This window comes from Hyperoodon ampullatus (genome assembly GCF_949752795.1).
Source record: "Hyperoodon ampullatus genome assembly, chromosome: 9".
Taxonomy (NCBI): Eukaryota; Metazoa; Chordata; class Mammalia; order Artiodactyla; family Ziphiidae; genus Hyperoodon; species Hyperoodon ampullatus.
In genome coordinates, this window is record NC_136922.1 from 15055777 (window position 1) to 15078711 (window position 22935).

At 38.6% G+C, this 22935-nt stretch overlaps 1 protein-coding gene across 1 annotated transcript; it reads left to right on the forward strand.

Annotated features, from left to right (window-relative positions):
• The first annotated feature begins 1551 nt into the window (after positions 1 to 1551).
• HBP1 (HMG-box transcription factor 1) lies at positions 1552 to 22381 on the forward strand. The gene is made up of 10 exons (XM_079711354.1): positions 1552 to 1735; positions 3862 to 4090; positions 7111 to 7249; positions 7800 to 7911; positions 8001 to 8113; positions 10549 to 10705; positions 11382 to 11526; positions 18480 to 18797; positions 20921 to 21062; positions 22159 to 22381. The coding sequence occupies exons 1-10, from the start codon at positions 1567 to 1569 to the stop codon at positions 22174 to 22176; spliced, it is 1542 nt and encodes a 513-aa protein (XP_079567480.1). The 5' UTR covers positions 1552 to 1566; the 3' UTR covers positions 22177 to 22381.
• The last annotated feature ends 554 nt before the right edge of the window (positions 22382 to 22935 follow it).

Below are 22935 nucleotides of genomic sequence, written 5' to 3' on the forward strand. Positions count from 1 at the left end.
TGTAAGATAATCAAAATGTCACAGTATCTAACTCGGGTTGGTGGAATTAGAAATAATTATTATAGGGGCTCCCCTGGTGGCGCAGTGGTTAAGAATCTACCTGCCAATGCACGGGACGGGTTCGAGCCCTGGTCTGGGAAGATCCCACATGCCACAGAGCAGCTAAGTCCGTGAGCCACAACTACCGAAGCCTCTGCGTGCCTAGAGCCCGTGCTTTGCAGAAAGAGAAGCCACTGCAATGAGAAGCCCCCTCGCCGCAACTAGAGAAAGCCCATGCTCAGCAACGAAGACCCAACGCAGCCATAACTAACTAACTAACTAACTAAATAAATAGATAGATAGATAGATAGATAGATAATTATTATATTCCTTTTTTTTTTTTAAGAAAAGCGTTTTTCATTTTTTTTCCACAGTGGTCATACATTTTATAGTCAGGATAACATTTCATGATTTAAAAGTTCATTGGCAAAGCCTTCATAGAAAAATATCTGTCAGTGTTTGTTGGTGATTATGACATGGCTTAGAAAGCTCTGGTATAAATGTCTTTTCACTGCATTTTTTGATCAGCCTGGGCTACGGTACCTGACTTTTACGGTACTTTTTTTTTTTTTTTTTGGTCACACCACGGGATCTTAGCTCCCTGACCAGGGATTGAACTCGGGCCTCGGCTAACCCCAGTAAGAGTTAGCGCCATGTCCAAACCACTGGACTGCCAGGGAGTTCCTGACTTTTGGTGACTTTTAACAGCAGTATATTCTGTTTTATTTTGAGAAAAAAAAACTATATGTTAGAATTTTTTGTGTATTTCATATTAACTCATTTAACATTTTAAAAATGAGATTTGGAGTATAGCCTGAGAAATCAGGAAATCTTGCTGCTTCTGTCACCCATGTTAGATAACTAATTTGATCATCGTCCAAAGGCAAGAGTGTAAAAAGTATAACCACATTTTATATTATTAATCTTTGTAAAAATTGTAGCCTATTCAGAAGGTCAGGTATCTTTTTAGTATGGTTAGGTCCCAAATTCTCATTAAGAAAACATTTTTATTTTTATAAGAAGTACAGTATATGGCCATTTTAAGAAACTCTTTTCTATTTTATTTTTTTGTCTGTTTTTTTGTGCGTGTTTTGTTTTGGCCCTGCCACGCGGCTTGAGGGATTTTAGTTCCCTGGCCGGGGATCGAACCCGTGACCGCTGCAGTGGAAGCCCAGAGTCTTAACCACTGGACTGCCGGGGAAGTCCCAAGAAACTTTTAAAAATATTCGTTAGAGACTGTAATTTTAAGTTTGTTAAACTTTTCACTTTCAGAGGATGAGAAAACAAAATAATGAACACAGTTGATAAATACTAGAGAAATTAAAATAGAATCTTCCAAAAAATGTGCAAAATAGAATAGACCTTCAGTCATCCATGTCTAAAGGTTTTGAGGGGGATACAGATAGCAATGTGTGATTAAAGATACAACATTGTGATGTCTCTGATTGATTTTATACTTACATTATTTCCAAATCACATGACTTGACATTTTTTTCTTATATTATTTTTAAGTCGGAGCACCATAACATGGTGTGGGAAGTGAAGACAAATCAGGTGCCTAATGCAGTACAGAAACTCCTGCTAGTAATGGACAAGAGAGCTTCAGGAATGAATGACTCATTGGAGTTGCTGCAGTGTAATGAAAATTTGCCATCCTCACCTGGATACAACTCTTGTGATGAGCACATGGAGCTTGGTAAACAAAATGAAGTTCTTAGGAATCTCAGTGAGATTCAGATTAATTTTCATGTTTAGCTAGCTTTTCCACCTACCTTGAACTGATAAAAAGTATGTCAAGTTTTTGTACATTAGAAGTTTTCAGTGTTCTCTTATTATTGTTTGTGAAGTATTACTTAAAACCAACCTAACTTGGGGCTATTTATGGTTATCATAGAGACTCGTACAAATTTTCAAACTAAATTGCCTTTGTGGATAAAGAGGAGCCTTTGAACACCTTATGAAAACCTTGCTGTGTGGCTTTTCAAAAGATGTTACTTTTGAAATATCCGTGTAAGCTCAGCAAATTATGCTGGCCACTATTCTCGCCTGGGTTGTTGGTATGATGGGGAAATTACAGTGGACCCTTGAAATTTGAGGATCTGACATTTGTGATTATCACTACTGCTGAGCTGCTCCAAAGATACGTGATCTGTAGAAGTGTGAAGGTTTGTTGAGGTATGACTTTGAATTGTATTGCTCTGAAGTCACTGTTGAAGACAGTGAACAGGTGAAGAGTGATCTTGGCTTGCTGCCAACTTTTCATCTTGGCTTTGTTCCCATTTAAGATGCATTTTTCTTTGATTTCCCAAAAACCTGAGATGTGAGTGTCCTCATTTTATAAATGATGAACTAGAGGAGGTTATATGCTGGAGTCTTCTTTGGGAATTTGGGGATCTTAAAGGTCTTGGGACATAACCTGTTTGAGTGCTAAGAGATTGGTGGGCCCGAGTATTCATTGAGGAGTGGTTACTATTGAGCAAGAAGCCCAGTTCAATCAGGTGGCTGATTCCTCCATTGTCACATTTTAGGTTTCAGGAGGACATCAGGAACCTAGGGCTCAGGGGGTCAAAAACTTGTACCACCCCTCGTGACTTCAGTTTAAAAGTAGTTTCCGTAACTTGAAAGACAGAAATGAACCCTTTACAGTAAATAAAGATAGTCAGAGAACAGTGTTGGCAGTGAGGGAAGGGAAACAGCTCCACCACCATGAGAATTACAGAGTGGAATTATCTTAAGTTGGGGTGATCTTTTAGCTGCTCTGTGAAGGGGGGGATACCTTCTAGTCCCTTTTATGAGTGGGTGTCTTGAATCAGTACTTGTAAGACATTTCTGTTTTAGTGAGCTATTCTGGGATATTCCCCTGAATAGGAATTAGGAGTATGTACTTTTATAGTGACAGTTTAGGAGAACTCTCAAGACTAGAAGAGTTTCTTGACATATATTGAAGAGACTCAGTGGATCTGTAGAGTTTGTAGGTACGTGTTTCAAAGAGGGTTGTTTTGGTGGTGGTTTTTCTTTTTCTTTTTTAAGGCCTGCAAGATGCTTTTTCTCCCCTCCTTTCTTTTTCTTTAATTTTTAATTCAATTTTTTAGAATTCAGTGTATCTTACAGTGTTCATAGCCTTGGCATGTACATGAGTGGTCCTTGGGTACTATTTCTAGTTTTCTTTCTTGGGTAGCTGAGAGTCTGTCATGAACTACCTTTCGGGAACACACTTTCTGGAAAAAATAATGTTACTGAGTTCAGACTTTCTCATTAAAAAGAAATAATTTAGAATAGATAAAGTCTAACAAGTAGTACCTGAAAATATATAATATGATCTAGGTTTCATCTTTGAAAATTGTTGTTTTCATTTGTTGCAGTAATCTTGTTGGAACAGGTTCAAGTGTGTGAACAATAAGTACATCTGTGTACCCATAAAGCGCCTTTTTCCTCTTAACATGTTAACATAAAAATGTCTCAGTGGTATATGGATTATTCCCAGGTGAGCTATAAAAAACTGGGGGAAAAAGTCAGAAAACACAAACAGAACAGTTGGTGAACAGTTGTGGTAGTTACATGGTTTGAGTAGTGAAGTCATTAATCCATTTACATTTGCTAGGTTTACTTTTCTGTCAGACTCTGTTGGCCCTTAAATGTATAAGATGTCATTTTTTTTTTTCAGTTGAAACTTGTTTTCATTCAAGATAACATTTTGAATTTACACTTTTCCTCTCACAAAATTAATTAGCTAAATTTGAGGACCTCTCTTCCAACTGTGATTGTAGAATTGTCCCCTGTATTAGTAATTTCCTTCTTATAATTCTGTGTGCTTATTTGCAGATGATCTTCCTGAACTTCAGGCTGTTCAGAGTGATCCTACTCAATCTGCCATATACCAGCTAAGTTCAGACGTGTCACATCAAGAATATCCAAGACCATCTTGGAACCAAAATACCTCAGAAATATCAGAAAACACTTACCGTGAAAATGAGGTGGATTGGCTAACAGAATTAGCAAATATCGCCACCAGTCCACAAAGTCCACTTATGCAGTGCTCATTTTACAACAGGTGGGAACATTGGCTATATTTTAATTGAGAACTTTTATCATTACAAAATGCTCTTTTTTTCTAGTTTTAAAAGTAATCTGTTGACCATCTCATGAGTGGTTTATCAAAGTCATTAGAATTAAGCTCTTTGTCTTAAAATAATCAAAGAGCTATTTCACCCAATGTCATGATTTCATATTTTGAGAATTAGATAAAAGTGATAAGAGAACAGCAGAGTCAAAAATATTTGTAAATGGTTTAAAGTCATCAAAAAATACATCAGACCAAGAATACTTTTATTATATATTTCTACTTAGATGAAAATTATATTTGTCTAAAGAATCATAATTAAAATAGACATATTTTAAACTTTTATCAACCTTGAGTTTGGTTTCTTTTGGTCTAGGTTTATTTTTTTCCATAGTGTATGTGGCCTATGTTATTTATATGTTTGCTAATATTAAAATGTTGAACTTACAAAAGTAGACTCCCACTGGTAGAAACCACTGTTTCATATACCCAGACCAGAGTTTAAGAAAATGAATTAATGGTGCTATGAAATTATGGAAGCTTCCAACTAATATTCCTAGAGAGACCTAAATGGATAATATTTTATTAATTATCCCCCAAATTATAAAATTGGCTATGTAAAAAAGACATAGAAAAATATGATAGTTTGTAGGGAAGAGAAGTACCCAGGTTTGCACTCATGTGGGTGGGTAGACCAGAGTCCATAATAGGTGATGCAGGAATAACTGAATTTTGGTAGTGTTCCTAAGTTAGTATAGTTCTTTGCTAAAGAATAAACTTGTTAGGTGTGAAGCCCAGCAAGTTATGCTGTTTTTCTTCTATTCAGCAAGGTGATTGGTTTTGATTAGAGCAAATTCAATTTAATTAATTTCAGTTTAATCCTTGAAGAGTTCCACAGGAATGAAAAGTTGCCTGTCAAAGTATTACTTCCTTTATTGTACCAGTTATCATTGTAATCTTAATAGTCAAAAAGTGAAAAATTGCTTTATAATTAAAAAAAATAACACCCTGATTTTACTATTGGACTTTCTTTTTTCCCCAATTTTAGTTTAGAGATAGTACCTTTCATTTTTCACAGTAAACTCATGAGGATTAATAATTTAGTTCATGGAAAGTTGAGTAAAACCCTCAGAAGAAAATTAATGTTGGAAAAAAAAAACAAGTAAAGGAGTAGCTCCCTAAAGATGTAGATTACTCTCTGCTGCATTTTCTATGCTTCCCCTCTTCCTAGGGAACAAGACCAAGAGTCACGCTCTGCCGTCTTGCCTGCCTTCTAACCCAGTCAGTGGCTGTTCTTGTGACTTGTAGAGTGTTAAACTATGTTAGTTATTGAACTTGGGATGTCTGAAGTTGTAACTGTACAGTACCAAGGGGGTTGAGAACAGGTAAAATTTATATTATCCCTGCATAGATAGAGGGATGAAGAGACCATGGTGTTAGTGATTCAGACACATGCAGCATATTAATTTTTACAGAACATTTAGGCCATATACATTCCAGAACATTACATTGTTCTCTTTTAAATGGTTAAACAGAAGAACTGATAAACCCATTTTCTTCTACTAGTCACGAAGGCGGGAATGAGCTTAAGGAATTTCTAGCAGTTTGGCCATTCTCTTATACTTCATAAAGATGTAAATGTGTAATAAAAGGAAGAAATTGCACAAGATGAAATATTAAGTATTTGTATTTTGAAATCCCAAAGTTGATTGGAGAGTAAGCTAAAATGCATGGAAATTTGAGGGCTTTTTACTTAAGAAGTGTTATGAACATGAAAGCAATGTACAGTTTTATATATGGATCCTCATTTAAAAATTGATTTCTGTGAAGGTATAATAAAAAATGTTAATTAAGTTGAAAAAAATGAGGGCCAATCAGATTTCTCAGAGAATAAGGGAAGAATTGGAAAGTAAGATGCCCCTCCTCTGTTTAGTACAGACATGTTCTGTTAAGGACCAAATCCTTAGTTGGCATCTCAGAGAATTGTCCTGATTTGGGACAATTCAGATTTACTTCTTAGACCCTGAAATTTTCCTTTCTGCTGCTTTCCAAACTCCCGAGTCAGTATACTTTACTGGTCGTCCTTTATGGGCTTGCTGCTTACTGTTACCCCTCTTATATGTTTGTGGGGGAAGGATCTTAGTGTGTTCTGGGGAGCCCCGTGTACCCTGAAGGGAGCACTGCCTGGTAAAGAGACTTTTGACAGGAAAGCGGGGCAAGAGGTAACTTACTTTTTAAGGTGATCCTGGCGCAGAAGTAGCTGGCTTTATGTGTAGATGCTTTGCAGATAGGCTATTTTCTACGTTTAAACATTTTAGCTTCAGGTAGTTCACTGTATCTGCCCAGTGATACAGGTGGTTGGTAGGTAAAGAGTTCCGTGTTGGTCACCTTGAGCTTGGAGGGCCGAGATTTGGTGACCACATCACAGTAGGAGAGAGAAAGGGGTCGGGAGCCCTGCATAAGGGGGCATCATCCTTCATGAATGAAACTGCACACTTGTATGTACTTCGTGATATAAAAATGAGTGAGTAGGGCTTCCCTGGCGGCGCAGTGGTTGAGAGTCCGCCTGCCGATGCAGGGGACACGGGTTCGTGCCCCGGTCCGGGAAGATCCCACATGCCGCGGAGCAGCTGGGCCCGTGAGCCATGGCCGCTGGGCCTGCGCGTCTGGAGCCTGTGCTCCGCAACGGGAGAGGCCACAGCAGTGAGAGGCCTGCGTAACGCAAAAAAAAAAAAAAAAAAAAAAAAAAAGAGTGAGTAAATGAAACAGTAATTTGGAATTTAAAGTATATTATCTAATCTGAAAAAAACAGTGTTTAAAATGTGTGAAGAGGGTTTGGGTAAGATGTTAAGGAACAACATACTATAGATGAAACCCTGATGTCTTTATTAGCGTTTCCCATAGGTGTCTTACATGTAATAACATTGGTGTTAGGAATATGAAGTTCACCAAAAGGAAAGCTTTACTTTAAGGACCTTTGCTTTGTGGTTAAAACGGTTTCTTTATTTTAGATCATCTCCTGTACACATCATAGCTACTAGCAAAAGTTTACATTCCTATGCACGCCCTCCACCGGTGTCCTCTTCTAAGGGTGGGCCAGCCTTCCCTCATCACCACTGGAAGGAGCAAACACCAGTCAGACATGAAAGGGTAAGTTTATTCATGAGGTTAAACTTTATGAAATCTGTACAGCAGCTGAAAAACATGAACTTTCCCTCTCTAAGCAATTCTTCTGAAGCACATGCAGATGGGAAGTAGTCTCTCTCGCTGTTCTCCTACTGATCTGGATTCAGTTTTATGTACAGCTCTATTAATGTTAAGAAAGTTTGTTACCAGTGGGAGCATGCATTTAACTAAACTTCCCAGAACTTCAGTTTTTGAAGGCGATTTTTCCCCCTAAGTTTAGAATGATTAAGTTATCCACTAATAAGAAAGTCTCGGGACTTCCCTGGCCATCCAGTGGTTAAGACTGTGCTCCCAATGCAGGAGGCCTGGGTTTGATCTCTGGTCAGGGAGCTAGATCCGGCATGCCACAGCTAAGACCCGGCATACTAGGTAGGTAGGTTAGGTAGGTAGGTAGGTAGGTAGGTAGGTAGGTAGGTAGGTAGGTAGATAGATAGATAGATAGTCTGAAGACACAGATTAACAAAATACATCTTACAAAGAAAAACCTAGAAAGTTTGTAATATTTTTTCCACAGGCAAACAGTGAGTCAGAATCTGGCATTTTCTGCATGTCCTCCCTCTCAGATGATGATGACTTGGGGTGGTGCAATTCCTGGCCTTCGACTGCTTGGCACTGTTTTTTGAAAGGTAAAAAAATGCTTGAATTCTTTACAGTTTATTTGTGTAGCAAGCACACTAGTCACATATCTCATACTTGTTTTTTACTTAAACTCTAGGCACACGACTGTGTTTTCATAAGGGAAGCGGTAAGGAATGGCAGGATGTGGAAGATTTTGCTAGAACTGAAGGCTGCGCTAATGAGGAAGATCTCCAGATGGGCACTCACAAGGTTGATTTAAAATCTTAAAACTTTTACAAGTCTTTCAAAAGGGAACATAGGTTTATTATTAATCTGCAGGTGTGTCCTTCCATTTGCTTCCATGTTTAAATGACATTTTACATTTTGGGAGGAGCTCCTGTGACTCCTCTGTTGCTTAGCCTGATGGAGAGGAGAAGCGGCTTTAGGTTTTACCTTTGTAATGAAGCTTTCTTAGATGGGAACAAGAGTGTATTTCTTAGCACTTTTTACACATTTTATTTTGGGGGAAATTAAACTGGCATTAAACACAAAATGAATAAATCAAAGCCTTACCTTAGGTAATCTACAAAGTGGTTAATTCTCCTATGGATAAGTGAGAATTGACTGAGTTACATTTAAAATGACCCATTAAAATGCTGGTATTTTCTGAGTCGATAAGCAAAGGCAGTAGTGGGCAGCAAGCAGTAGGATAAATGTTGGATGAAACCTTTATCTTTGAAATCTTCCATTTCTCCATCTCCACTGTGGGCAGAGAAATTGGGCATGTGAAGTGTGCTTGTGTAAAATTCCTGTTCTGCGCCTGCTGTGCCCTACCAGTGAGCCTCTTGAGAACAGTGGTCCTGACTCGGCCGCCTTCCGTCTCCCCTTCTTGCTATGAGCATTACATAGTGAAGTTCATTGTAGTCCAGCTTCAGTCTCTGCTGGTCTACTCAAGTTGTCTCAAAGTTACTAGTTTTATTTTGATCTCTGAAGAGACTTCTGCTTGTTCTTCTTGACATTTCTGCAGTGTTGGACATAGTGGATTGTCTCCCCTTGATGTGCGTAAGATGGCAGTGCCCTGCTTCTCCTTCTGATGTCTGTTTGAACTGGTGCCTTGTCTGCCCATGATGTTGAATTGAATGTTCATAAGGTTCTACCCTTCCTCACTCTCTTCACCACTTTTTCTCTGATGATAATGTCGACAGCATCTCCTTGGTGGCCTGTGGAAACTGCTTTAGTCTTGGACTCAGGAAAGCTGGGCTCTTTCTGGCTCTGCCAGCAGCTATTTGCATGACTGGGCTTGGGCAGTCTATCAACGCCACTGGGTATTGCCTTCCTGATCTGTAAGATGGAACTGGGATTAGCTTTTAAGTTCTTAGAGCTCTAAGAATTAGAAGATTCTGTAATCTAGTTACTAGTATAGCCAACACTGGATTCACCTTTTCCTTCCCCATCCAGGCCCATTTTTCCCCTTTTAAGAGTATTACTACCCTTTCTTGATTGGCAGATTCAAGACCTTTCTTTCTTTCTTTCTTTCTTTTAATATTTATGTATTTATTTGGCTGTGTTGCAGCATGTGGGCTCTTCGTTGCATCGCGCGGGCTTCTCTCTAGTTGTGGCGCGTGGGCTCCAGAGCGCACGGGCTTAGTTGCCCCGCAGCATGTGGGATCTTAGTTCCCTGACCAGGGATCGAACGCGTGTCCCCTGCATTGGAAGGCAGATTCATAACCACTGGACCACCAGGGAAGTCCTCAAAACCTTTTCTTGATTGCTTCATTCAAAACATGAATGAAGTTGACTGTTTCCTCTCTTTGTATTCAGTTGATCCATTCTGTTTCCTTAAAGATTTTTTACATTTATCCTTTTATTTCATTAGTTACTTTGACTGGACACTGTAGGTAGCTGTTGGCATGTCTGTCTCCTTTGTTTTCCTGTGAATTTAAGGGTAGGGATCACGTGTGTTTCAGAGCCTGGCACCTGGCATGTACTAAGTGCTCAATAAATATTGATTGAATTTAAATTCAGCCCGGTTCTACCACCACTGCACTTGTCAGTTCAAGACTGTAATGGGGTTCTCTCGTTATATCTTCAAATAAATTGAGTACTAGAGGTACCTTTTATCTGTAGTCTTTGTCATCATCTTAAAATCAACAATTATATTAATAAAAATAGTTCCATTGACTTCCCAGTACCTTCTCAAAGGAAAGTTTAAGCATTTTGCCTGTCTTTAAGATCCCTTTACTTACTTACCTACTAACTGGGCCCTCCTTTGCAGTCTTATTTGCCCCAACTCTGAACTAATCTTGTATTTTTAGCAGATACTCAGCACTCTCCAAAGAAGTTATTGGTCACAACTATTCCTGGTGTAAGGTGTGTTCTTGTACCTTTCTAAATTGCATTCTTCTTTTAGATTCCAGTTCAAATGGGAATTGAAAGCCCCCCCAATCTTTTTCTCTTGGAGTTAATATCTCCCTTTATTAAACTCCATTAGCATTATTTGTACTTGGATTGAAGCACTTATTCCAGTCGGCTTTATATTGTAGTAATATCTGCCTTTCTTCGCTACTGGGTTGAAAGCTCCTTAATGGCAAGGATCCTGTCTTGTTTATTTTTACCTTTTCCACAAAATCTTACACGTAATAGGAACTTCACTCCATGTTGAATTGAACATTGCCAATTTATTTACTCTATGCATGTATTTCCAGGGCTATGGTTCTGATGGTCTAAAGTTGTTATCACATGAAGAAAGTATATCATTTGGCGAGTCTGTACTGAAGTTGACTTTTGATCCTGGTACAGTAGAAGATGGTTTACTTACTGTAGAGTGTAAACTGGACCACCCTTTCTATGTTAAAAATAAAGGTAGGGCTTCAATTTTCAATTTGTAGTAACTTTTTAAAGAAAGCTTCTTAAATCTATAATTATGTCTTGTGGCATAATTCTTTGATGATTAAGAAAAAAATTTTTGAAGGGAAAACTTCTTTCAAGCTAAATAAAACTACCATAGGAAATGCCTTATAATAATACCTAATGATGTTTAAATGTCTTCGCAGTAGTCAGGTGGAGCTCTACTTCCTGTGGGTATGAACTTGTAGATTCATGTAGGATATAATAAGCTCTCTGTTGTTTTGATATAGTTTGGGGAATGGAGTATTCTGGTAATTGAATTTTGGTTGAGGCCAAATATGCTTTACACCTGAATCACATTAACACTGTCAAACGTAATGGTTCAGAGACTATTTCATGGTCTCAATCATCATCATTTATCATTTACTATCTTGTAGGTCAGTGGAAGTGCTGATTGATAGAATTTGATATATTAGTAAAATGCTGAATTAAACTAGTTTTGGAGGGCTTTTGCATTGTTTAAATAAAACACTTGGATTTGCTTTGTGGCAAAGATACATGACTTGTGTTATAAATCTATCACATACTTTTTTTAAGACTCAGGAGTGACATAGCTATCATATAATAAATAATTTGGATGCTTTCTGTCAATCTCCATCCTTTATATAACAATAGTTTGCTTTAACTTTAGGTTGGTCATCATTTTATCCAAGCTTGACTGTGGTACAGCATGGCATTCCATGTTGTGAAATTCATGTTGGTGATGTATGTCTACCTCCTGGACACCCCGATGCCATTAATTTTGATGATTCAGGTGTTTTTGATACATTTAAAAGGTAATATTGAATTCTTTTTTTTCTCTCTCTGAAAAAAAATTAAAGTTTACTCTTAATCTCCCTAATGATTGCAGTTTAGGAGGTTAAACCTTTAAAGATCTGAGAATTATAAAAGGACTACTTAGAAGACGTATATACAGTTGACCCTTGAACAACACAGGGGTTAGGGGCACTGACCCTCTACACAGTCGAAAATCCACATATAACTTACAGCCAGCCCTTTGTGTAGGCAGATTCAGCCAACCACAGACTGAGTAGTATTTACTATTAAAAAAATCCATGTGTAAGTGGACCCATGCAGTTCAAACCCACAGTGTTCAAGGGTCAACTGTCTATGAATAAATGAAAAAATACTTGGTAATTAAACTAAAATAATACAGTTCGAGTTTTTTAAATTATTTACTTATTTTTGGCTGAGTTGGGTCTTCGTTGCTGCATGCGGACTTTCTCGTTGTAGTGAGCAGGGGCTACCCTTCATTGTGGTGCACGGGCTTCTCATTGTGGTGGCTTCTCTTGTTGCAGAGCACAGGCTCTAGGTGCGCGGGCTCAGTAGTTGTGGCTCGCAGGCTCAGTAGTTGTGGCTTGCGGGCTCTAGAGCACAGGCTCAGTAGTTGTGGCACGCAGGCTCAGTAGTTGTGGCTCGCGGGCTCTAGAGCGCAGGTTCAGTAGTAGTGGCGCACAGGCTTAGTTGCTCCTCGGCGTGTGAGATCTTCCCAGACCAGGGCTTGAACCTGTGTCCCCTGCATTGGCAGGCAGATTCTTAACCACTGCACCACCAGGGAAGTCCCTCAAGAGGAGTTTTACGAAGAATGAAATAATGCCATTTGCAGCAACATGGATGGACCTAGAGAGTATCATACTAAGTGGAGTAAGGCAAAGAAAGACAAATACCATATATCATCACTTATATGTGGAATCTAAAAGATGATGCAAATGAACTTATTTACAAAACAGAATTAGACTCACAGAAATAGAAAACAAACTTATAGTTACCTAAGGGGAAAGGGGGTAGGGAGGGATAAATTAGAGGAGTTTGGGATTAACAGATACTAATATATAAATTACTATATATATAATAGGTAAACAACAAGGTCCTGTATAGTACAGGGAAGTATGTAATAAACTAAAGGACAGGAATCTGAAAAAGAATATGTCTATTAAATATATATATATATAAGTGAATCGCTTTGCTGTATACCAGTAACTAACACAATATTGTAAATCAACTATACTTCAAAAAAAAAAGACTTTTACATGGAGTAGTCATGTAGGAAAAGTGACTTCATCAAACATTTAAGATTAGATTAGGAAAATACCACATTATATGTCTAGGAATTAAATAGATCATCTTTGATAGTTAAGAAAAAAAAATATTTGCTAAATCTGGCCAGTTGTCTTGAACCAGACCATAAGTCTGTTAATTGTATCTTTCTTTTACTTTAGTTAACTGTGTCTTCGTTTACTATTTTTGACCCAAGGGCATTAGTTGCATGGATTAAAAATTGTAAAAACAGCAAAAAGTTGACATTTGGAAAGACATAAAGAGGAAAGTGATTTTTCCTGAGATCACCCTATTAGTAACTGGTAGAATGGACAAGGACCCATGTGTGCTGACATTCAAGAAAGTTGACCAACTGTCTGAATTTGTGCAGAACTTTTCTGGTTTTAGCACTGAAAGTCCTGCACCACTGGAAACCCTTCAGTCCTGGGAAAACGGGGGCAGTTGGTCACCCTCCTCCCAGAAGGAACCCAGAGAAAGTATATGATATCTGGGATTTTAAGACCCATTCTTCCTTTTTTTTAAGTTAGGTTTTATTTATTTATTTAGTTTTGGCTGCATTGGGTCTTCGTTGCTGTGCATGGGCATTCTCTAGTTGCAGTGAGCAGGGGCTGCTCTTCGTTGTGGTGCGCGGGCTTCTCATTGCAGTGGCTTCTCTTGTTGCAGAGCTTGGGCTCTAGGCACGCAGGTTCAGTAGTTGTGGCTCGCAGGCTCTAGAGCGCAGGCTCAGTAGTTGTGGTGCAGGGGCTTAGTTGCTCCGCGGCATGTGGGATCTTCCCGGACCAGGACTCAAATCCATGTCCCCTGTATTGGCAGGCAGATTCTTAACCACTGCGCCACCAGGGAAGCCCAATGAGACTATTTTTTTTTTTTTTTTTTTTTTTTTTGCGGTACGCGGGCCTCTCACTGTTGTGGCCTCTCCCGTTGCGGAGCACAGGCTCCGGATGCGCAGGCTCAGCGGCCATGGCTCACGGGCCCAGCCGCTCCGCGGCATATGGGATCCTCCCAGACCGGGGCACGAACCCGTATCCCCTGCATCGGCAGGCGGACTCTCAACCACTGCGCCACCAGGGAGGCCCCAATGAGACTATTTTTAAAAAAAACATTTTAAAAAAGCAACCAGCACAGGGCCTGGCACAGGCTATATGCTCAATAAACACCTGCAAGATTGGAATCTAAATGCTGTTTGACTCTTTTATACAGTCTTTTTTGAAAAACAAGACATTGTTAAGGTCCAGTACTCAGAGTATTCTTAGGATTTAGATCCGTGATACCTCTAATGTTTGGTGAGAGTGTAAATGGATAAATTTTGGAAGATACTTTCGCTTTATTGTCTACCAGTGAATATCAGCAGTTCCATTCCTCTGTATATACACCATAGAGAAGTAAATGCTTGTAGACATGCACTAGGCGATGTGTAAAGTTCAAGCTGTGTTGCTCGTGACGTGGAAACAGTATCAGTACTCATTCACTGGAGACTGAATGCATATAGTGTGATACAATCATACAATAGAATTCTTTTTGTCAGTGGAAGTTGAATGAACCGTAGCCATACATTTTAAAACATGGATCAACTTTAGAAATAATGTTAAGTAAAAATTAGTCTGGAATCAGATGTTCTTTGGAAATATATCTAATAAAATTATAAATCTAATTACATTTATATAATCTTTCTATAGTATGTAAAATACACATTATACAGTTACGCCAGGGATCCTCAAGTTCACCCCCAGGTTCAGTGATTCACTGGGAGGGCTCACAGGAGTTAGTACTTAGCCATATGCACAGCTATGATATCTTACATTGAAAAGATATGAAGCAAAGTCGTGAACAGGAAGGACGTGGGCTTAAGTATGGGGAAGCCAGGCTTCCAGTGAGTCCTCTCCCGGTGGAGTCACACAGGACAAGCTTATTTCCCTCAGCAGTGAATTACAACACGTATGAATCGTTATCTACCGGGAAGCTTATTAGACACGCAGCACCAGGGGTTTTATTGGGAGCTGGTTGCATAGGCTGCCTCTGCCTGGCATATACCAAAAGCTTCCAAAAGGAAAGCAGGTGTTTAGGGTAAAGTGTATTTTTTTGTACATACAGTTTAGGAACAGTGAGCCACTCTTACAGTTGTGGGTATGATGGGAACCCTCCCGAAATCCAAGTTCCAGATGCTAGTCAGGGGCCAGCCTGTAAGTAACCCTTTGAAAGGACAGCAAGCCTGCAATGTTAACTCATTTCTGCACAATGAAACATTGTATAACATGTTAATATAATTGCTATTTTATCATAATTAATGTCACTATAGTTTCTATCATGTTTATGAATGAGTTTTATAATAAAATTGTTGGGAAATTAAGGGAATGATTAACAGTTCAGGAGAATGGTTACCTCTGGGGGTGACAAATGTAGAACTTTAGTGATATTAGAAATATTCTATTTCCTTGTTATTTTAAAAATTTTATTATACACATACATATTCTTTTCCATATTCTTTTCCATTACGGTTTATCACAGGATATTGAATAGAGTTCCCTGTGCTGTACAGTAGGCCCTTGTTGTCTGTCCATCCTGTGTATATCATCAGTCGTTTGCATCTGCTCATCCCACACTGCCAGTCCCTCCCTCCCCACTCTTCCTCCTCCCTGGCAACCACAGGTCTGTTCTCTGTGTCTTTGAGTCTGTTTCTGTTTCATAGATATGTTCATTTGTGTCGTATTTTATCTTATTTTAGTAGTACTTTTTATTTATTTATTTATTTTTTGGCTGCACCACGTGTCTTGCAGGATCTTAGTTCCCCGACCAGGGTTTGAACTCAGGCCTTTTTGACTTACTTTGCTTAGTACGATAATCTCTAGGCCCATCCATGTTGCTGCACATGCAAGCCTCAGTGTTTTAACTGTAAAATGGAGGTGATAACACCTGCCTAACTCTATCTACTCCTTGTTGTGAGGACTAGAAATTACAGTATCCAGCTGGCACACAGTAGGTGCTCTTGGTCATGCTGGTCTAGGAAGGGCACTGGAGATGTTAGCTTGCTGAGGGCCAGAAGAAGTCAGCAATAAACTGATGAGCTCTTAAACACAGGAGGTGGCTCTATTGTAGAAACGAAGCTTCCAGGTGAGAGCTTGAGTTGAAGAAGCCCATTTGAGACATTGGGTATTGAGGCCAATCTTGTAGGCATCAGGCAGGTTTAGGACAGTCACTTTACCAATCTAGACTACTTCTACAATAATTGATACCCCAGTTGAGTACCTGCTCTGTGCTCACCTCTGCCTTAAGTGTTTTATACAGTCTGTTCTGCCAGCTGTGCAACACTGCATAGCATATATTATCTTCATTCCTTTCAGAGCTAAGTAAACTGAGGCTAGAGGGTTGCCTGCCCAAGGTCATACCATTAGTAAGTGGCAGAGATGGGCTTTGAGCCCAGTTAAAATTTTATATTATTATGTTCTCCAGAATGATTTATTTTACCCTCTTGGTCAGTCGTCCGTCATTTTGAGGGCCTAGTATGTGCTGGCACTCGAGATTGAAGATCAGTTAAGACATGGGCCTGCCTCTTTGCTTCCAGCCTAGAGAAGGGAATGGATGAGGCCGTGTGTAGGTGCTGGTTGGGAGGCAGTGTAGCCTGGTTAGCAACATGGGTCTGCAGCGGACTGCCTGGAGTCACAGCCAGGCTCTGTGATAGCTTTGCTGTGGAAACTGGGGTAAGTTAATTTTTCCATGGTCTTCAAAAAAAAAAAGAAAAAAGCTGTAAAATGAAGATCATATTGAAGGGAGGGTTAAGTGAGTTAATATTTCTGATTCAGTTAATAGACACTATACTATTGTAGTTTTTCTTTAAGAGTAATATACAGTGACGGGGGGAAGGGGCATCCTAAGCTCGAGGAATGGCATGTAGAAAACAAGTGAGGTGAAATGAGGCACAGTTTAGGAACAGATAGCAAAGAGAGCGAGTGCTCAGTATAGCAAAAACTTAAGCTTTTTAAAAAAGATATTTTATGTAATATAATGCTATAGTCATGTAAAAATCTGAATTCTGTGATTGAATATTTCAAGCTACTTTAAATTGTATCCATAATGGAAATGGATGACGGTTATATTTGTACCACTAGATGGTGGAGTTTTCAAATTTCAGTAGTCAGTTAGCTTACCCTATTTTTAAATCTTTCGGTATTTCAAATTATAATTATTTTCCTGCAGTAGAAATTAATAATTTTGTGTTAGGTTCATTTACAAATGCTTAAGTTTGCTATTTTTCTAAATTACATATGAGAGGGGCTTAAGATAGCAAAAATTATTTCTCTGGCATACTACTGATCACTAAGCATTTATTGGATGATTTTGGAGTCATACTCGTAAGTACACTTATTTCATGTAATACCTTTAAAAACGCAGATGTTGTGTGGTTGATAATTGGTAAAAGTCATTTTTACTGTGTGCAGTGAATGGCGTGCACCTCACTCAGGTAGCTCTCCGTATGTCAGTATCATTCATAATCGCACATTGCTTCACCTGTAGGCGGATACTATTCCTGTAGCTATTATCAACCTGTTGATGGACTGCCAGAATCTCTGTTTCAGGGAGAGAAAGAGGAATTGGGGTGAAGTAAAAGATTTTCTGCTGAGATTACCAGTGTAAGCAGTAGAAGTTAACAGAGTTGGAACAAGAGAATTCTCTTGACAGGTATATTTTTAGGCTGTGGTCTACATTATTTCTAATTTTCAGATGATGTTTTCAATTAATCTGATGATTATTCACCTTGAGGTTTGCCAACAGCAGTGCAGAGTACCATGGTACTCGTGAGGAAACCTGGGGCTTTGGAGCTGGACAAACAGATCTGGGTTGAGAGCTAGTAGCTGTGAGGCCTTGGCTGAACAATATGTTATCTTTTTTAGCCTGTTTCTTCATATAAAGAGAGGATAATGATAATTGCCATGCAAGCTTGTTGAGGAAATGAGATGATATGGAAAGCTTATACACCTATATAAACTGAACATACCTAACAAAATGTGGCCTTTCCTGATCAACGAGGGGTTTTAAGTTATTAGGCTATGTTATAATATATGGATAGCCCTGAGGGGAGACTAATGCATGTATGACTGTATTTACATGTCATTGTAAACAAATGACCCAGGCTACTGTGCATTTTAAGTTTCTTTAGCTACATTTAACCACTTCTATCTGTCCTTACCCAACATCTTGTCTTCTGTAGTAGTTAGTCCTTAGGCCTGGTATATGCTTGCTACTCTGTTTTAATTTTGTAGTTTTAGGCTTCTAGAGGTCAACAAATTAGATTATCACGTTTGTCAAAAAATGAATCTAAGGTAGGAATAAGTGAGTTGTATGGGATCTGAAGAAGGTGTTTGCTATGAATAAAGTATGTGGATTGTAACAGATTCCTTTGGAGTGGGGAGGCTTGGAAGTCTTCTTTTATAAAAACATTTTGTATTAAGGTTAAAAAAAATAAATTTAGTAAATGCATACATAAGCTTTCATCTTACAAGCAACTATCAATGGTGAAGTTGCTAAAGTAGTGTTGGTAACATTATTTAAGGTAAAATACATTGAAATTTCCAATCAGATCTTAAGGGTCTTTTTTGTTTTTTTAATCCTGTTTTCACAAATCAGATAACTATACTGAATTAAAATCCTCTTAATGAATTTATATATTTATTTACAGCTATGACTTCACGCCTATGGATTCTTCTGCAGTCTATGTGTTAAGTAGTATGGCTCGTCAGCGTCGTGCATCTTTGTCTTGTGGAGGACCTGGAGGTCAAGACTTTGAAAGATCTGGATTCAGTAAAAACTGTGGCTCCCCGGGATCCTCACAGCTCTCTTCCAATTCCTTGTATGCTAAAGCTGTCAAAACCCACAGCTCAGGGACTGTGAGTGCCACTTCTCCTAACAAGTGCAAAAGACCAATGAATGCCTTCATGCTTTTTGCCAAAAAATACAGAGTTGAATATACTCAGATGTATCCAGGGAAAGATAACAGGTAAAAATAGTGATAATTCTGACTATAATAATTTAGTAACACTTCTGTGCAGTTCATAGGAACTGGGATAGTTAAGTTATTCAATAGCTTTCATGATTGAATTCTGTTTTCCAGGTTGATTTTAAAGTAAAATGTTTAAGTGGAATTTTTAGGGTCATGTGTAACTGTTTTATAATACCTAGACAGATAATTAGGTTAGCTAAGAGGTAAGGATCTGCCTTCTAAAATAATAATATTAAATGTCACTTGGCTGTTAGATGACAGTTCTAACAATTGACTGTTCCATCTTTATAGAAAAGACTAGCACCTTCTTGTGTCAGATCTCAAGGATGTACTTATTTTACAACTGTGTCATGCTATGGGATGTGCAGGCATTGGCAGTTTGTAATGACTGCCAGATTTGTCAGAAGACTACGAGGGGTCCTCACTAGAGCCCAGGGATAAAAATTAACAGTGCGAGCGAGTCCTTCCTACTGTTGGCTTGTGCCCATACCTCATCTCTTAGAATCCTCTACTGCTCGCTTCCTCTCAAACCAACCAAGTTCTCCACGAATTAAAATTATCTTCTCCATTCTTCCTAGTTCCCTTAACCCTTGATATTCTGAGAAAAGTCAAATGATTATGCACATAAAATAATTCAGCTTTGAATTCCGGTTTTAATGACTCATCTTAATTATATATATATATATGAGATATAATTGACATATGACATTATATTAGTTTCAGGTGCACAACATAATGATTTGCTATTTGTACATATTAAGAAATGATCACAACTAGTCTAATTAATATCCATCACCATACATACTTAGGAATTTTTTTTCTTGTGATAGGAACTTTTAAGATCTACTTTCTTAGCAATTTTCAAATATACCACACAGTAGTATTTACTGTACTCACCCTGCTGTACATTACAGCTCCATCACTTAAAACTGGACGTTTGTACCTGTTGACCATCTTCACCCATTTTGCCCACCCCAAATAGTTCCATTTTAAAAAGAGAAGCTTCTTATACCAAATGCATCTCTGACTTGGAAATGGATACATATGTGAATACTTTTTAATCAATTTCACTAGTAAATGTGTCAACCATTATATAATACCTTTAACTCGGAGACTATAAAAACTGGTTTTTACTTTAATAAAAGAAAATGCAGTGCAATGTTGAATTGCATCGACTTACTGGATTAAAAAATATATACATTTACTACATTTTAAATTTCTTTTCAAGGAATAGAGCTTTCTGTGGCGACTGTCCTAAAGCTCAGATGCCTGTTTTCTAGTTTCCATGTCAGCCATTGTGAAATCTTTTGTATGTACTTCATGCAGTCATTCCAGACCACCTATTTCGTATGAGTGTCATGAAATTAAGGGTTAAGGGTTAAGGTCTTCACAAAAGGGAAACAGTTTGTGTCTGCCTGTTCTGGATGAGACCATTTTATAGTAGGTTTGGGAGCAAATTAATAAATAGGAAACAGCTTCAAATTTCCATCACAATGGGTCTTACCAGTTTGACTTTTTCCCCTTTGAGTTTATCCAATTTTCTTAAGTAATAAGTGTAAATGTGGCCTAAGGTTTATTTGTATTGTCTTTGGAGATAAGTGGTAAGTGTGCATAGTTAGGGCCACCACATTTTCACTGCAGTTGCATGAATGAGAAAAGGCTTATCGTGACTATTTGATGGGCTATGGGCACAAACAGAAAGTAAGAATACCTTTCAGTACAAGGTGAATACTTTATGCTGCTGATACTAAACACTGTCTGCCTTAATAATCTTAAACATCTTTGGAAGACCGATGTACCCAATGGTAATTCAAACAAACCATTTCTTTGAAATATTTAACTTTTTTCTTCAAATCTAAGCTGTGTAAAATATCCACAGTTTTTAGCCATTTTAGATATTGGCCCTATTCCAGGAGGCTTTAATTGCCAAGATTATGATGAATGGACCATATGACTTCAGATTTTACTGGAAATGAGTACAGTAGTCTTGACCTTTCCCCTTCTCTATGTTGGACGAGATTTTTGTCTTTCAACTTTGTTTCTTCCTAAAGTAGCAGCACTTGACATGAGTTTTCTGAAAAATTCTTGCGTTCAACACTGTGTAAATGTTTCTTTTACAGAGCCATAAGTGTGATCCTTGGTGACAGGTGGAAGAAAATGAAGAATGAAGAGAGGAGAATGTATACATTAGAAGCAAAGGCTTTGGCTGAAGAACAGAAACGTTTAAATCCTGACTGTTGGAAAAGGAAAAGAACCAATTCAGTATGTTTCAACAAGTAGTTGCTTAAAGTGATCTTGACTTAACTCCAAAATTGTACTAACATATTGGAGCAGTTGTTAGAAGCTTTAAAAGGGCGTTGATGCTGTTTCTCAGCCTTCTTATCTTTCAGAACCTAAATAATGTTTGCACACCATCACGTAAGGCAGGCTGCCTTTCGTCATTAGTGCCATTGACTCTTTCAGCTTGGAAAGTAGGAATGTTTGCTAGAGATGCTGAAGTAGAAGAATCTGAAATGAGTATTTCTGGTTGGGTTGAAAGACGGGGGTTATTAACTCATTACTATCACAGGAGAAGAATTTTCTGATTTGGGGTGGTATGTCTCAACAGCCTTTCTTTTCTTAATTGATGATGGGCTGTGGAGGTGGGGGTAAATAACCAGCCTTCATGGGGACTTCTGACATTTGCACAGCATTTCTAGGTTAAAAATCTCAGCAAGGAGGAGAAATAGAAAGGCCCAGGAAGGCTAGTAAACAGGTTTGCACCATAATAATGCTGTATTGGATAGACCCGATTCTTAAAACTTTTCCATTACTAGACTAGCATCTTTTAAGTGTTTCCAGTTAATTACAAGAAAACGTCACATGATTGATAGAACAGAATGAGCTCAATTTGAAATACCATTTAAAGACAAAGGGACGGCATCAGTACTTCGCAGCAGGAGGACTGGCCAAGGATGTTCTCATTCCTTCTCTGTATTTGTCTATTTCTGTAGAGTAACATGTGGTTCTCATCTGCATAAGAATTTCTTATAAAGCAGCAGTCAGAGTCCAATATGAGGGTGACTGAACTAGATTTTTGAAGGCCTTTAGGGTTCCATGTGGTAGGACTTGGCCTGGGTCCCCTTTCCTGTCTGCTTATCCTAGTCGATCTCTCTCGTCTCAGCACTTTTCATAGATTTTCTGGATGCTTGGACCATCAGGTATTATCAGACTTCAAAAAAATCACCACCTTTGAGAAAGCGATCTTTTTTTAATAGTATGGTTATTAACATTAAATTATCCATCTTAGCTTTCATTTGTAGGATTACTATGTATTGATTTGTACACATTCACTGAGTTATTAATTTTATCTCCACAGGGCTCACAACAACATTAAACCAGGATGCTTATGTTCTTAAGTCTGTATTTGCATAAACATTGACTGTTGACGGAAGGACTTAAGAAGATCAAGGTCTCACCATTTGTCCTGAGTCCGTGTGACCGTAAGATACTGATAGCATTGAGTCTTGAAATGATTTAATAATGAGTGAGGATTTGCTTTCTCCATTAGAGCATTAAGTAAGCTAAAACTATCAACATTGTAAACCAAATTGCCTTATTTTCTTCCAAACTTCATATATGTCTATCAGGTAATATAGGCTTGAAAATTGATATCCTGTGGTGCTAAAGTACAGTAGAAAGAGAGGAGAAGTGTATACATGTTTTATTTTAAATTGTACAAAGGGGGAATTTAAAAATATGTAACTGCTGTTTATACATTGGCTCCTTACTGCTTATTAATCTGTATTGTATACATAATGGAGTGAAGCAGAAGCCGGGAGTTGGCCTTTCCTTGAGCAACCACCATATGGCTCAGCATCTGTGCCAAACACGGGGGCTCGTAGTCTGGCCAGTGCCAAGAGGTTGCCGGAACGGGGGCAGGTGGATGGTGTCAGTGTCACAGCCTGAGAGCCACCTGCCGCGGCTCCCGGAGCATGCTGAGTGGACGCGCCAGGTGGCAGCACCCACCCCTTGCTCGATGGAGACAGCCCAGGCCCAGGTAAAGTTAGTGGATAGCATTGGGGTGTAGTCACTGTAATGGTGCTGTTAACAGTTGACACCATTGTATTTTTAACTTTGTGTCCTGTATCTCCTC